At 38.5% G+C, this 15031-nt stretch overlaps 1 protein-coding gene across 7 annotated transcripts in view; it reads left to right on the top strand.

Moving 5' to 3' along the window:
* CNKSR2 (connector enhancer of kinase suppressor of Ras 2) overlaps nt 1–15031 on the top strand; it is a 225655-nt gene that overhangs the window by 126626 nt on the left and 83998 nt on the right. For all 7 annotated transcript variants that reach the window (XM_068918107.1, XM_068918098.1, XM_068918117.1 and 4 more), the window contains 4 exons: nt 5367–5500; nt 8760–8971; nt 13068–13157; nt 14786–15000. In XM_068918107.1, coding sequence (XP_068774208.1) covers nt 5367–5500; nt 8760–8971; nt 13068–13157; nt 14786–15000 — 651 coding nt within the window. The remainder of the gene's footprint in view (nt 1–5366; nt 5501–8759; nt 8972–13067; nt 13158–14785; nt 15001–15031) is intronic.

Raw genomic sequence — 15031 nt, 5'->3', positions numbered from 1 at the left:
TTCATTTTTCCTTCCCACTTTGTGTTATTTTGGGGAGATTTCGAAGGACGGCTCCCCAAAGTACTGTGTGAACAAGGGTGGAAGGTTCAATAAATAAGATTATCAGAGCATATGAAATTTTAAGTAAGTCACTATCATCACATTACCAAGAAACTAGTCCTCCTTTGCCTTCTGGAAGATACTTTGCTAATTAGTCAAAAGAAACTGGACTTTGGCTACAGCGTGGAAGACTTGTCATCCAGTTTCTTTAAAATATAGAAGACTCAAGGAGTAATAGATCAACATTTTATTATGCTTCAGCTAATTTGGCCTAGGCCTTGCGAATTACAGTGGAAAGGCTCTTACTGACTTCAGCGAGTTTGGGGGCAGGTCTTGCTGCCAGCCAGCTGTCGTGTGTTGACTTGGACAAAACTTTTGGACCCCTCTTATACATTCTGTCACACTCCTCATCAAGCTTATTTGGATGCCAGCTTTGGTATATTTTAAAAAGTTCACTGTATTATTCTGTATGTAGGTTGTACTGGTGAAAAATCACCAGGAGCTCAGTGTTTGTAGTTGTCTAAACAGACTTTATTTTGGATTACATATGCACATATCTCCGGTACGCTATATGCAGCTTTTCAGCCTCCTAAGAAGCAGGAGCACCAGTATCAACAGAATCCTTGATTTGAGAGAAAATGCTAATTTTAATTAGTAATATTTGTTATTATTGTTCCTACTTGACTATATTGCCTTCTTCATTTATCTATAGACAATGTTATGTTCTGTTTTCATCATTTATGATTAGAATTAATGACTTTACAATTTTTAATCATTACATTTCAATAAAACACTAATTTGCTGGCTCTTCATTTGCTTAGTTGTCTTTTAACTACATGGGAACTGGGCATTCTTTACAGCACTGTTAAAATGGATTCTGACTGGGTTTTCCTACAGAATCTGAATTAGTTATAATATTTCGTTACCTCTTCACGTCGTGGTTTGGTTTGACAACAAGTTTATTTTATTGGAAACATTCTGTTCAGCAAGTTTTGATGACCTGGATCCAATATTAAAAAAAAAATGCTAAGCTTAGAATCTTTTACTGATGAAACTGCTGTAAAAAGATATTGCCACGTAAAATTTTGTATGGGTTTTGCTCATATTTTTGAAAGTTGTATGCCTTTTTCTGGAGCAATGTTTCTCAAACTTTATGTTGCAACTTCCAAGGGAGTTATTGGAAGGTTCAAAGAGCTTTAAAAAACATTAAAAAGAATTTTAGATGGTACATATTAATTATTAATTGCGTTTATTGTGGAGAGAAAGAACACTTAAAAAATTATGCTGATTTACTGTTGGCAGCCTCTCAGTTCCTTCAGGATTGGGGGTGGGAAAAGCAGCAATGGCTTGTGGTAGCAACAGGGAGGTTGCTGCCTCGGGGAACAGCTGACCAGGGATAGAGTAGCTTCTGGAGGAAAGGAAATAAGTGTGTACACTATCTAGTAGTCTGTACTTACAGGGACTTTGTATTTTCCTGCACTGAAGAAACTGAGCTGCTGTAAGTAAAGACTGTTATCTCTTTCCCGGCCAAGTGTTTTACAGTTTGGGAAAGGGTCCATAAATGTACTTGAAGAAGGATGGTGCATCCAAAACGTTTGAGAAATAGTACTCCAGCATGTACTGAAACATCATGGATTTTACATTTGTCTTAGTGGGTTGGCGTTGATGCAGGGTCTTCTTTCTTCAGGACATTTTTTGAGGCTATCCGAGTTTGGATATGTAACTTCTAAACTTTCTCTACCAGGGTATTCCCATGGGTCAAGTATTTAACTCTTTGGACCAAAAGACTTAGTTCTGTGGCTATTTCAGCAATCTGACTTGCCCTGGCCAGCCTACTGAAAGGGATTGCAGCAGGAAAAAGTTCTAGTCCTTGGAAGACCATTAACTGAGTGGTAACACTGATCTCAGAGGCATCTAATTCTTGAATGGAGTAGTGCAAATTTCTCTGTTCAGTGTGCCTGCGTGATGACGGTCCTCTGGATGGCTACCACTGAATCAGAGACCTACATGAGCTGATTTGCTTGCAGGTGCATACATCAACTCAAATTGAAATAGTTGAGGTGTTTCTAAATTACACTGCAAAGCACAATGTGGGTACACTGCACTTAGAGGTCATGTTCTGAAGGCTATGTTTTTAGCTAGAAAAGCTAAAAGACTAATTCCTTATAAAATGAAAGCTGAACTCCTACACCGCAAGGTGATAGTCACTGCAATGCTCTCAGTGTGCTGAACTACTAACAGGAGAGACCATTTCAATGATTTACTGTGCAGCAATTCTTTTACAAGAAGTTACTGACTTATCTTGTGAAGTGGTGATAAATATCAAAAAAAGAAAAGAAAAAAACCCAGCCTATTTATAAATTTGAGTTTTTCCTTCAGTTCCATTCACCTGGCCTTTCTGTTTTTGTGGAAATAAGCTGAAGAGTTGAGTTGGGCAATATGACACAGATCTGGAAAAGACCCACTGTCTAACAGGGAAACAGTCTGAGGGAAACCTTTTACCTTCAGAACTCTGAGTTATCTGGATTACTTGTATATTTCTCTGGTAGACTGAGTACTATTTTTTCCTGTTGCACTCACCTTTTTAACCATCTTGCCTAGCCAAAAGATGAACCAAAACGATGTATTTCTCAAGGACGTTTAAATCTCATTGATTTCCAGAATCTTCCAGCAAACTGTTCTGAAGGACAAGCCAACCTATGCATCTGGACTCTGTGTTATCAGGGAGTCATGAATTTTCTGCCGTGAAGTGACCCAGTAGATTTCTCAGACTTCAGCAATGTAATTTTCTAGAAATTAAGTCCATCTCATGAACATTTGTGTTTAAGCCTAGATATTCCAGGCTGTAACACAAGGGGAAATCTTTAACGTAGGCCTCTATCAGCCACTCAGGGCAACTGGGGGCTCACCAACGTGTTGTAAGTCAAGATGACAATTCTGCTTGAGCTCCAATTTCCTTATGTGGTGGAAGCCTTAAACTCCTATTGATTGCCACGAGTCTTAGCACCCTCTGTCACCTTTTAAACCCATTCATTCAGGTAAACAGATATCTCCCTCCTCGAAATGGAAAGGAGTGAATAAATCTACCCAGCTCATCTTCTATTCACTGATCCTGCTGTTGCGAGCCATGAACAATAGCAGCCTGTTAAGCTGTGCTTGACAAGTGTAAATGTCGTCTAGGTTGCAAAATTATTTTGGTTTCGAAGGCAAATTAATTCTACAAGCCACTCGGCAAGCCTCAAAGTATGCTTGTCATAAAAGTGCAAGCTATTAGAAAGGAAATAATTAGTATTGCTTTAGTAAGTGGTTCAAGAGCATCTATGGTTACAGTGTCACAGATAAGATTTTTGTTTCTCTAAAAGTTTTCTTAGAGGTTTTTGTTGCTTTTCTTTTTTTCATTTCTGCCACAGACTTCAGTTTTAGTTTTGCAGACCTTAGTCTTCTGCTTGTTTTTAGTGGTTGTAAAGTCTTTTTTCTGTCTGGTTTTCTGTGTGTGTCTTTCTCCCCTTCTTCCTGCAAATAGTGACTATCTTTCATTGGTCTGAATTACACAATGCTCGCATTAACTCTAATGAGAAAGAAAAGAATTTAACAGAGTCATTGTTTACAGGACTTCTAGCATTCAGAAAGGCAAAAAATTGTGTGACCGCATAGCTATTGTTCTAAAGACATACTTGCAATGTTTTACAATGTTTCAAATTTTTTGTTAACTTATTATGTTGGAGATAATCTGACAGAGTTCTGTTCCTAAAGTTACCAAATAAAACACAGCAGTAACTGGTTAAAGGATGTCAGGTTTCCTAGGTGGCATGTATTATTTTTACCATACAGATTGAGAAAAAGTAAGGCAAGATTTGGGGTGGAGGCTTTGCTTGAGTAAGCATTAGAATTTGTCAGCACTAGCTTATGAAAGGCCAACTTTTCAAAAAGTTCCTGCTGTTGAACTCTTGGAGCTTTCTGCAGTCTTGATATACTGGTACAGTGTCAAGATTAATATCTAGAAATGAGAACAGATTGTTCTGCACAGGAATGCCCCATTGGTCCATCGTAAAGTATTCTTAATAGTGCTGGCAGAAGAATCTCTTTACATGTCTGTTTAGTCTGTGTTCAGAGCTTCTCTGCTGTAAATATGATGTTAAATATTTGTGTCCTCCAGCAGTTTTTTGGGTCAGAAAATCCAAGTGGGGTGAACACTATATTCCCACCACTTTTTTCTTTAAGGGATTTGTTTCCAAGAAGATGGAGGGAAAAGAACTCTTTCAAAGCAAAACTTGGCATATATTTAATACTGAATTAATTTTAGTGTGTATAAAGATATCATTGTACTTGCTTCTTTGCCATTTTTCTTCTTCTCCTGCTTAAGTTTAGCTATCAGACAAGCCAAGAAACATAGGCTTATTAGGGAGACTAGAGCAATCCAGGTTTGCTTCTCATTTTATTTTTCTGCATCTGCATCTGCATAGAGACAGTTTGCAAATCTTGCTATAATTTCCAGCCCTACAGTGAGTTAATAAAGTCTTTAAGCGTCTGGTCATTATTTGGCTAGTCAAGACAGTTACATTGAGGAAGAAAAAGTGGTGCTTAATTCAAGGAAGAGAGAAATGTGATTACGAGGAAGGATCATATTTGGACTGGAATGCATGTTTATTCTGCAGGAAAGGTGCAACTTATTTACCTGTGAGTAAATATTACTTGTCAGGAGTGTGTCCAGGGGAGTGAAGAATAATAACAATATCCAGTTTGTTCTGTCTCGTAGCATGTGTTCTCTGAGGATGCATGAAATTTTACAGCATCTGTAGACATAAACCATAGATTTTACAGTTAATTCTTGAGCTGTAGAACAGATGGGGGAAGATGACATTCTATTTAATGCCTACTTATGCACCTTTTACTGTAAACACTAGACTGTTAATTTAATTAAGGAATTCTCTGGATTTTATATGTTATTTATGCATAAAGATTTCACCAGTGGCACTACTGATTGATTACTGTTTTTGTAGGCATTGGCAATAATCTTGCTTTGCAAAGAGGAAAAGGAAAGGTATAATCAGAGGAGTCAATTTTATTAGCACAATACATGTCCATGTGTACATGTGAATATCTCCTTAGCGTGCATGTTTTTTTCAGCAAGTTTAAAAATACACAAAGCATTAGAACCTTTCCCTTAATTTTCTGAGCTATAGATTTTTTGTAGCTTTTCCAGAAAAAATGTATGATATGCAGATATTCATGATTCTCTCTCTTTCTCTTTCTCTTTCTCTTTCTCTTTTTCTTTCTCTCTCTCTTTCTCTTTCTCTCTCTCTCTCTCTCTCTCTCTGATGAACCAGCCTCTTATTCCTAGAAGTCCTACAAGCAGTGTTGCCACACCATCCAGCACTATCAGCACACCTACAAAAAGAGACAGTTCTGCCCTGCAGGATCTCTACATACCCCCTCCTCCAACAGAACCGTATGTTCCCAGGTAAAAAAGATCATTTCAGGTACAATATGTGGTCAAAAAATACTTGTAAAATAACAAAGCGTTCTGTTCCTGCCTGAGCAAAAACTGTCTGAAACCCTGAATCCATAACTAGGAAAAGAGTTAATATCTGCCCCCTTGGCTAATAACCTTGACTCAACAAGGGACTTTGAACTAAAAACAAAAAAATGTGCAACTTCAACAGCCAGAGCACTATTATACTCAGCCGTCATGATTTCTTTTTTAGATACATTGATTTGATAGTATCAGAGCAATTTTCCAGGTGACTTTTATGGTGTGGCCACCATACTATATTCTGCAGTGACCCCATGTTCCATAAATGTACTGCCACTCCCAGGGGCCACCTGGAAGAGGCGTTTTCACCCCTCTCCCTGCAAGTCTCTAGATTCCTGGGCTGAGTTAGAAGAGCAGCAGATTCTCTGTGCAGATTCATAGCCCTACCCTCGCATGACCCCAACTGATTCATTACAATTTTGTGGTATATACAGATGTTGCTTTCCCAAACTCCAGAGAGATTTATAGCGTAAGTTACAATAGTAACTGCACAGAGGCATAGGGACGTATTGAAGATGGATCAATTTTTCTAAAGTTTCCATATTACTAGGTTCTGAATGTTACATGTACAGTTAATGTATTTTTAAATTACTTCTGCTTTTCTTTTCCTTTTGTTAACTCTTTTGGAAAGATTGTAAGGGCATCATGCCCTTTCGTGTAGCTGAGTTTCTTGTACTTGAGTTTTTCTGAGACTCACTTAGCAGTAACTCTTCTAGCCAATTAATGAGATGTATGGCCTGCCGCTGACAAGGTTTCCCTGGGGGTTATCCAGGAGTGAGGTGTACGGCAAATTAAATTGCCTAGTGGGGAGGAGAAATTGTATTTCTATGATAAACTCTTAGTCTTCAGAGATATATATGGAAAACCTTCCAGGGGAAAACAGTGGCTTTCCACTTCATGATTTAGATGATCTCACAACCATTTTAGGGAAGCCATGAGCTGAACCCTGTATTCTTTCCTTGTCACTGCCTTATCTGTTACCTGGTCTATTTTTTATTTCTGGGAAAAAGAAAAATCCCTCATATTGTCATTTTATAAATGAGTGTGACACATCTACCCTGTTGGACTTGCTAAAACAATGCTTTAGTATCTGTCTTAAAGTGACAAACAATGTACAGTCTACTTCACTGACTAGATTATGTTTTTTTCTTCTGATTATGTAAAAACATTGTCAGTCATTGCACTTGAATCGTTTATAGGGATTAAATATGTCTTTCCTCTATGTGATAACTGGATATTTTGTTATCTCGATGTAAATACAATTTGAAGAACATGATTTTCAAAAAATGTACAGAAAAAATCAAGTATTTAATTCTGAAACCATTAGGATTAACACTCTGGGAAAACAAAACAAAACAAAACAGCCCCATAGTCGTCAGGTTTCTTTTTGAATGAAGTAGTTATCTGGTAAAAACCTATCCCCCTTGAAGCTAAGACTGTACTAGCCTGAAGGAAGTAGTGTCTTTGTACTGATACTGATCGCAACAAAAATATTTTTGGTATTTACTAAGAAATGCATCCTCTTTTTACAGAATATTTTTAGTGAATATTTTTGTTCAGCAGTTTTTAAGTTCTGCTGCTGTAAAAACTGAGAAGCTTAAAATGCATTTTGATTGTTGATGGTGATGCAATAGGTTGGACCAATTCTCCTTAAATATTTCATGGCTTATTAGTACAACCCGCAGTCTTACAGAGAGATTAAGCTATGTCCTTTTGAAACTTCTTTTGTCAGCTTAATCCTGATGGGCTGCAGGTCATTTCACAAACCTGTCACGGAGCCTGTACAGTGTTTCCCAGTGCTCTGTTTTGGCGCTTTGTCAGTTTTTGGGGGGTTTTTTGTTTTGTTTTTTTAAATCCGAGATTAGGTGTTTTTAAGCAAGTTTTCATTTGGGGTATGATCAAACTGCTCAGCATCTGTTTCTCCGTTTGTTGCTGCTGCTGTGAAGGGAAAAAAAAGTGACAGGAATAGAGTAAAAGGTTGGAGGCCCTGAAGGAGGTTGTAAAGCCCCGTGGCCTTGCTGCCGGGGAGCCTGGTGATGCCCGCGGACGGTTTCTGTGTGCCAGGTATTGCGAAGGGCTAGCTGTAAATAAGTCCTCGAACGAGTCTGTCGAGTAGGAGTCCGAGCCGAAGCGCCCCGCCGCGGGGGGCTGAGGCGGCGGGTGTCCGCTCGCCTCGGGGCAAAGGCCGCGGTGGCGCAGGGTGGCTCCGGCGGACGCTGGCCGCCATGTCGCCTAGGTGCCTGCGTACCCGCGCCGACGAGGGGCGACGGTGCCCTTGGCGGCATGGCCGAGGAGGGATGGCCCCTTGCCGCTGCTGCCCAGCAAACGGGCTGGCTGGCTGCCCCAAGGGGGCCCCGCGTCACCCTCCAGCAGGGCCGCGACGCTGGGCCGCCGTGGCAGGGGCGCCGGGGGAGCCGGCCAGCTCGGTGTGGGGGCTGGCGGGGCCCTAACTGCTCTCGTGGCGACCTCTCAGGGGCTTTGCTGCCCCAAAATTACCATCTGGTTAGGGGGTTTTCTTGCAGCCCTCTGCGGGCAGGGCCCCGCCATGGCGTACCGGGCCCTGCTCCCCGCTGCGCGGGGAGAAGGCTCTGTCCCGGGCGCAGGTCTCTGCGGTTTGACACGTTTAAGTAGTTTGCGTTTTCCCAAAGGAAAGGAAAGGAAAGTGAGGTTCGTTTGTACAGAACCAGATTGGGTTTTCCCATCTTGACTGTGTCGCCAAGTCTTAAAAGCTGTCCGAGGCGTTTGAAAAGGCAAAACAGTGTAAAAGAATGAGGTCGACGTTGTCGCGAAACGCTGGGGACCTTCCGAAGGGAAGAGAGAAAGAGCAGCTGTACCTGTCAGCTTTACTTGGGTGGTTCCTTTCACAAGAAATCAGTAAGATAGATAGATACAGATTTATTTGTACGATCCCTTTCACAGGAAGCCAGTAAGATAGGCACGGCCTGTGATGGAAGAGAAGGAGCAGAGACCTGGGGGATAAGTGGCGTCTGCGGGCGTCTGCGTGCGTATGCGATGTGTGATCCTGGCACAGGTCGATGGCACCCGCCTCCCGCTTCGATGCGATATTGACATATTTATCCCATATTTTTTGGAATATTAAATTACGTTTAATTAGTATTACATTTAAGTAAAAAAACTTTAAAGTGTCTTGTCCCAGTGTATTAAAGAGCTCTCTTGTTTGCTGAAGGGATGAAAAGGGAAATCTTCCGTGCGATGATGTCGGCAGACATATAGTGGGCAAGCCGGTTCACACAGGATCCGAATCTCCAAATTCGTTTCTTGACCAGGAATATCGGAAGCGCTTTAATGTGGTTGAAGAAGATGCAGTTTTATACTGCTATGAGTATGAGAAAGGAAGAACAAGTGGCCCTGGGAGGAGAGAGAGCACGCCAACATATGGTATGGCACTGATCTGATAAGATTAATCCCCCTTTTCTTATTTTGACTTTAGGTTTTTTCATGCGTCTGCTTTTGCATTTTAGCATAAAAATATTCTCAGTGACCACTGATTTTGCTAAGAATTCAGTTTTAGTTGAGTCTGATCTCAACCTAAGAGCTTATTCTGCACATGAAGAAAATGAATTACTTATTATAATAGGGAGTCCAGTTTTGTATCGATGGTCTGTCTGACTGTAAGTTCTAGACAAAACCTTTATTCGAAATTTAATCAGCTTCATTTTCTAGCTTATGCTGCAGTATCATTTTGTCAGAGAAGCTGACGTATTTGTGCTAAATACATATTTATCCTAAAAATGAAGGATGGAAGTTTGCTCCCAGTATGAGGGCAATCATTGCATGGGCTTAGAACACACTATATCAGAAAAATTTACCTGGGAGTAATCATTCTAAAGATCAAAAGCAGTTCAGGTTTACCAAGTGCTGACATGCTGCTTTCATGCTTACAACTCTTCAGTTTTTCTCTAATCCTAGAAAAGAAGTAATGACTGATGATACGCTTTTTTTTGTAATACTGTATTAACCTCCTGTAACTTCCTATATTTAGCTGTCCCTCTTTTTTTGAGGTTATATGTTGTCCAAAAAAGGATTACGCATGTAAACACAAACATGTCTTCATGCTGGTGCATCTTGCTACATCTTGGATTTTGACCTAGATAGGGTGAGAATTTTGAAACAAATCCTGGTGACAGTTTGACTCTTCAGACCTTCATGTTCCAAGTTATTTTCCCTTTCAGGCTATAGGAACTCTTCCCTCAGCTAGCATTGTAACTTGTTTCAGCTTTGGACTAGGAGAATTGCTTTTCTATTGCCAAATACAAAATTGCCCAATTGTAGAGTTGTTAGAAGAAAATGAAGAGGGAATCTCATTTCATTTTATCCCTTCACCTCATTGCATTCTTCTTAGGTTTCTGTGGAGAGCAAGGAATGCAAAAATGTTTTGGGGAGTGTCTGCAGGTTTTGACATAAAAAATAAGCAGAATTCCTTGAGCATAACTACGGTATGGCGCATAAGGCTGCCTTGAAAAAAGATATTTCTATTACTACGGTATTAGCTGAACACATTCCTGAATATGTTTTTGCCCCACTTTCTATATTATTTTAATTACTAAACTGAGTGCAAGCTGTATGTTGGAGTAACTGTAGTAATCGTGACATCATACTGAGAAGAAAGACATAAATCTATGAGAAAGCACAGAATTGGTACATCATGCAGCAAAGCTCCAAAATCACCTGGGAATGTTCATATGAATTGAGCCTGAGCTGCAAAATGTATCCTCAGGACTTTGAGAGATGCAGTTACAGAATGTTAAAGGATGTACTTTTATAAAATGCACCTGTTTTACAGAGCCACACAGTCCTGCTGCAAAATTCTCAGTATCCTTTTGATTTGAAGCATTTTCAGGTGTTTTCTAGCCCTTCCTATACTGTATAGTGTTCTAACACTGCTAAGTGTTCAAAGTTGATACATCAATTTAATTATTCCTCCATTTTATCTGTTAAAATTGGTAGATGCAGTCAGTTCCTTTAACACAGGTACTCTCTGTTCCTGACTTTGAATTTTAATCCTAGTGATCTAGAGTGAAGAAGAGCACATTTTGTGTTCAAGGGTTGCTGAATCCATTATTTTGCTAGCAGATAGCTTTTTTATCTTTTTTTTCATTAGCAGAAAGGGTTGTAAATACATAGATCGAAGATTGTGCTGAGAACAAGTCATTATTTAACACATTTAGTATATGGCTTTTCATTTTTAATCTCACTTCTTTTTTAATAAATTCAGACCAGAGAGTCTGTTTTCAGTTAAGTTTATTTTCGAAGAATATTACCATTTCAGCATTAAATTATAAACTTTCCCACATGGCCTTTGTTAGCATAAGATTTGTGGCTAGGCATGACCTTAGGATTTGACAGAAATCTGTAATATGACAATAACAGCCTTCTTTTTTATGGTGACCTATTAAAGAAGGTTATTAAAGCTAGAAAAATAATTGTTTTCAGCATGTACTCATTAATTATGCGATGACATTTTTTTTTCTATAATGCTTCTCAGTCTTCCTTCATAAGGGGTTAACAGGGCCCTCCATAATTGCTCTTTAGGAATCTATTGACTTTTTTTGACAATTTTAACGAAGAGATTTCTCTCCATGCACTTACTGGCTTCCAGCTGTTGCATAATGTTGCTAATTACACTGGCCTCAGCGAGCCTTGTCACTGGCCTCAGTGAGCTTCTGTTCACAACCCAAAGACGCTTTCCTGAGCGTAGTCACCAGGGAAAACAGATTTAGTGGATCCATGTGGGTTAACAAGGAGGAGATTAGCAGACGAGGCAGGCAGATGAGAAACTTGAGTTCAACAGAAGGAATGAATTTGGTCATTCCAGTGCCAGATATAAAAAGTATGCACTTCAAACAGCCAGAGATTTTGCACAATATTTGTTATTGCTATAGCCTTTGATAGTAACCAAGCTTTACTTGATTTTATAGCTTGTGGATCTTTTTACATGTGCAAGTGCTTTGTATAATATATTGTGAAGAAAAGAAAACATAGAAAACGTGTCATGTAGAAAAGAAAGTTGTATTTCTAGAAAAAGTAACCATTGAGAGATACTTCTGTTAAAATATACACGAGCCTAACATATCCTTTCTCAGGAAATGACTTCGTAACCATGTGCTTTAAATCTCACTGACTTCACTCAACCAAACTTATACATGTGCCCATAAATAGTTGAATAAATGATAAATAAAAAGTTAAATATGTAAGCTGTATTTCCTAGATAATGATGTATTTGTGAACTGACCCTGTAATCTGTACAGAACTTATCTCATACATTTTTTCTGAGATCACCATCATATCTTTTTTTTAAAAAGCCAGTATAACCTTTTCCTGTTATACAATATACAAGGTATTGATGCAGTTCCATGGATGCCGTATTTAAGTGGGTTGATAATAGACACATGAATATTTTTATTCAGTATAAGCAAATGTCTTTTTTTCAGCATATCATGGATTTACCATCAAATATGTGGAATTAATAGGATTGATCATCTTTACTGAGGAGGTTTTCTAATAAAATACTTAACAAGAGTTCTGAAGTTTTTAGTTTGAGCTGTGCTAGGCTTGGAAACAAATTATTTTCCCATTTTTATGCATTGTGACTAGTGGACTGATTTAAAAAAGAGCAAACGCTAACCTTGTTTCTGAAAACATTTTGTTTTCAGTCTGCCCTGTGCCATGTTATTCTTTTTTTGTTTCCCTATACTATTTAACTTGCTAAAAATTTCAGATCTCTCTAACTTAGCTGTACTAAGTTGCATGACATATTTTCACTGAATTTCCACCTGTATTTGTGAAATTTTTAAGCAGGAATTCACAGCATTTTTAAAAATCACTTCAGCAGCTTCCACATTAAAACTTTAAAGATACAGTACTCTTCAGTTTTTCTGTCTCTGATTATCTTCCGAGATCAAAGTGAATTTTCCAGTACTAATATGCTGTGTTTTTCTGTGGATAAAACGCTGCAAAAAGAAATTACACATGGAGGTTTTCTGTTTCCTTTCTCATTCATTCACTGAGGGATCTTTTAAGCCCACCAGCAAAGACGCCATTTGTGAAGGTACTTTAGTGATGTGGACGTGTTTCTGTTAGAAACAATTCCTTCTTTATGCTTTCAAACAGTCCTCTCCATGTGTGTACCAGGGCCTGCAGAATAATAAACAGATATTGCTCAGTGAAAAGTAATCTGTAATCTTAAAACATTTGGAGAAAGCTCAATCTCAAACTTCAGTCTGTTGGTGATTTAGTAGGCACTGGATTTATTTCCTAAGCTTAAAAAAAATCCATGAATACTTAGCTGCTTCTTGTCCTGTTAAAGAAAATAAAACTCCTATTTTACTTGTTCAGAAACTATGCTGCAAACTCTTTCATAAGCAACCCTGTAGAATAGCACATTAGCATTTAATTTGTTCTTTCTTTTAAAGAATGTTAGTTTAACACTGCCATATAAAATGGTGCATGATCTCATTTTTTCTTCTGTTTCCAGGGAAACTAAGGCCTATTTCTATGCCAGTAGAATATAACTGGGTGGGGGATTATGAAGACCCCAATAAAATAAAAAGAGATAGTAGGAGAGGTGAGTGATTTGGACATACATCTTGTACATGGCATTATCGTTTTTATCACCCTTTAAGCCATGGTAATGTTTGTTTCAAGCCCTCATTTTGCTGCTTGCTTAAATATGTATTTCTGTGAACCTGTTTTGGGTTCCTCCATTGTATTAATTTAATTAATTTAATTAATTTTTCTCGTAGCTTCTATTAGAATTGAAGAAGTTGCACAACCAGGCAAGAGGAAATCATGGCTTCAAATCCCTGCAGTTTGGTTTAATTTTAATGATATTGGCATTTCATTGATTGAACTGCATTATACAGTTTTTTTTTGAAAGTGGCCCTAAATTTCCATAATATGTTGTTATTATTGTTATATGTTGTTATGCTTAAATGAGAATCATATATTAATTTTCTCTGTCTTTATAAATTCTTTTTGGATAAAAAGCATTCTAGAGCAGTACTGGGTTCAGCTCGAAATAGTCCAGGGTGAGTTCTTCTAAGTTCTAGTTTGTGAGGCTCAGCTATGTAATTTGACATATGAAATGATAACCTCTGAGCTGGCTAGAAGCACTCAGCAATAACATCTTACCAAACATCAAAACTTAAAAACATCAGCTCAGTGCTCAGGAAGGACCAAAAAAAGCAAACAAGGAATCATTAGGAAAAGAATTTAATATGCTGCTCTGTAAGTTATTACACATGGTGAGTATATGTGAGGTTCTGGTCTCTCCTGCTCTTAAAAAAATATAGTAGAATTGGAAAAGGTTGAGGGAAGGGCAGCAAAGATGATCATATGTGTGGAATGGCTTCCATATAGGGAATGATTTGGTGGCTGGACCTCATTTATTTGGAAGAACATGAGTAGGCTGTGCTAAAGGTTTATGAAATCTTGTGTAGAATGAAACAAGTGGACAGGTTGGTCACTTCCTTTTCCAATACAAAAACTGTGAGGCATCAAATGCCTCTGTCAGGTGCTGTTTAGAAAGAAAAAGAGCTGGCTCCTTATGCAGTGTGGGTTTAGACTAAGGAGCCCCTTGCTAGAGGAGGTTATGGATGCTAAAGTTTACATGAATATAAGCAAAGATTAGACAAGTTCATGAAAGACAAATATGTTGAGGTTTTCTAAATTCACAAACCCTACCTCTGACTCAGGATGTCCCTTGGCTACAAATTGGTAGATGCTGGAAGAGTATTCGGAGAAAGCATGGATGATAAAGAGAACAAGCTCAGGTGAATGCTCAAAGCAAATTACTTGTAAATGTTTGGCCTCTCAGTCATTTGCATTTATCTAGGATCTTGCCTTAAAAAAAAAGTTTTCAAATGTGATCATAAATTGTGCTATCACTCATTTTTTGAAAACTGTCAAGACAGCCTTTGTAGTTGTGGGGCTTATTTTATGTTCTGTTCTTCTTTTTGTCAGAGAAACCACAAAACTGCAAGTGTCTTGAATCTTTTCCCTACCAAAAGATTCATTGTTTTCTTATTATGTCCAGACCAAAGAGGAGGATATGTTTTGTTAATGAGATAGCCTTGAAGACTTAAAATCTTAGATCTCAGCAGATGCAGGAACAGTATGTATTTTGGAAGGGAGATTGTCCTCCATGTAACAATTCACAACACTCTTTTGCATTACTGTATTTTCCTTCAATAGAAAATTCATTACTTCGCTATATGAGCAATGAGAAAATAGGTCAAGACGACTACATGTTTCAAAGGAATAGCAAAAAGGATACTGGGAAAAAATCCAAAAAGAAGGGAGACAAGAGTAGTAGTCCAAGCCATTACTCGCTGTTGCCTAGCTTACAAATGGACTCATTGAGACAAGAAGTCATGGGCACACCTGGACCAGAAACCACTTTGTATCACGTAAGTAAAAATGATATTAACAAAAATCATT

Source organism: Struthio camelus, chromosome 1, assembly GCF_040807025.1.
Source record: "Struthio camelus isolate bStrCam1 chromosome 1, bStrCam1.hap1, whole genome shotgun sequence".
Lineage (NCBI taxonomy): Eukaryota > Metazoa > Chordata > Aves > Struthioniformes > Struthionidae > Struthio > Struthio camelus.
This window is presented reverse-complemented; position numbering and strand designations above follow the sequence as displayed.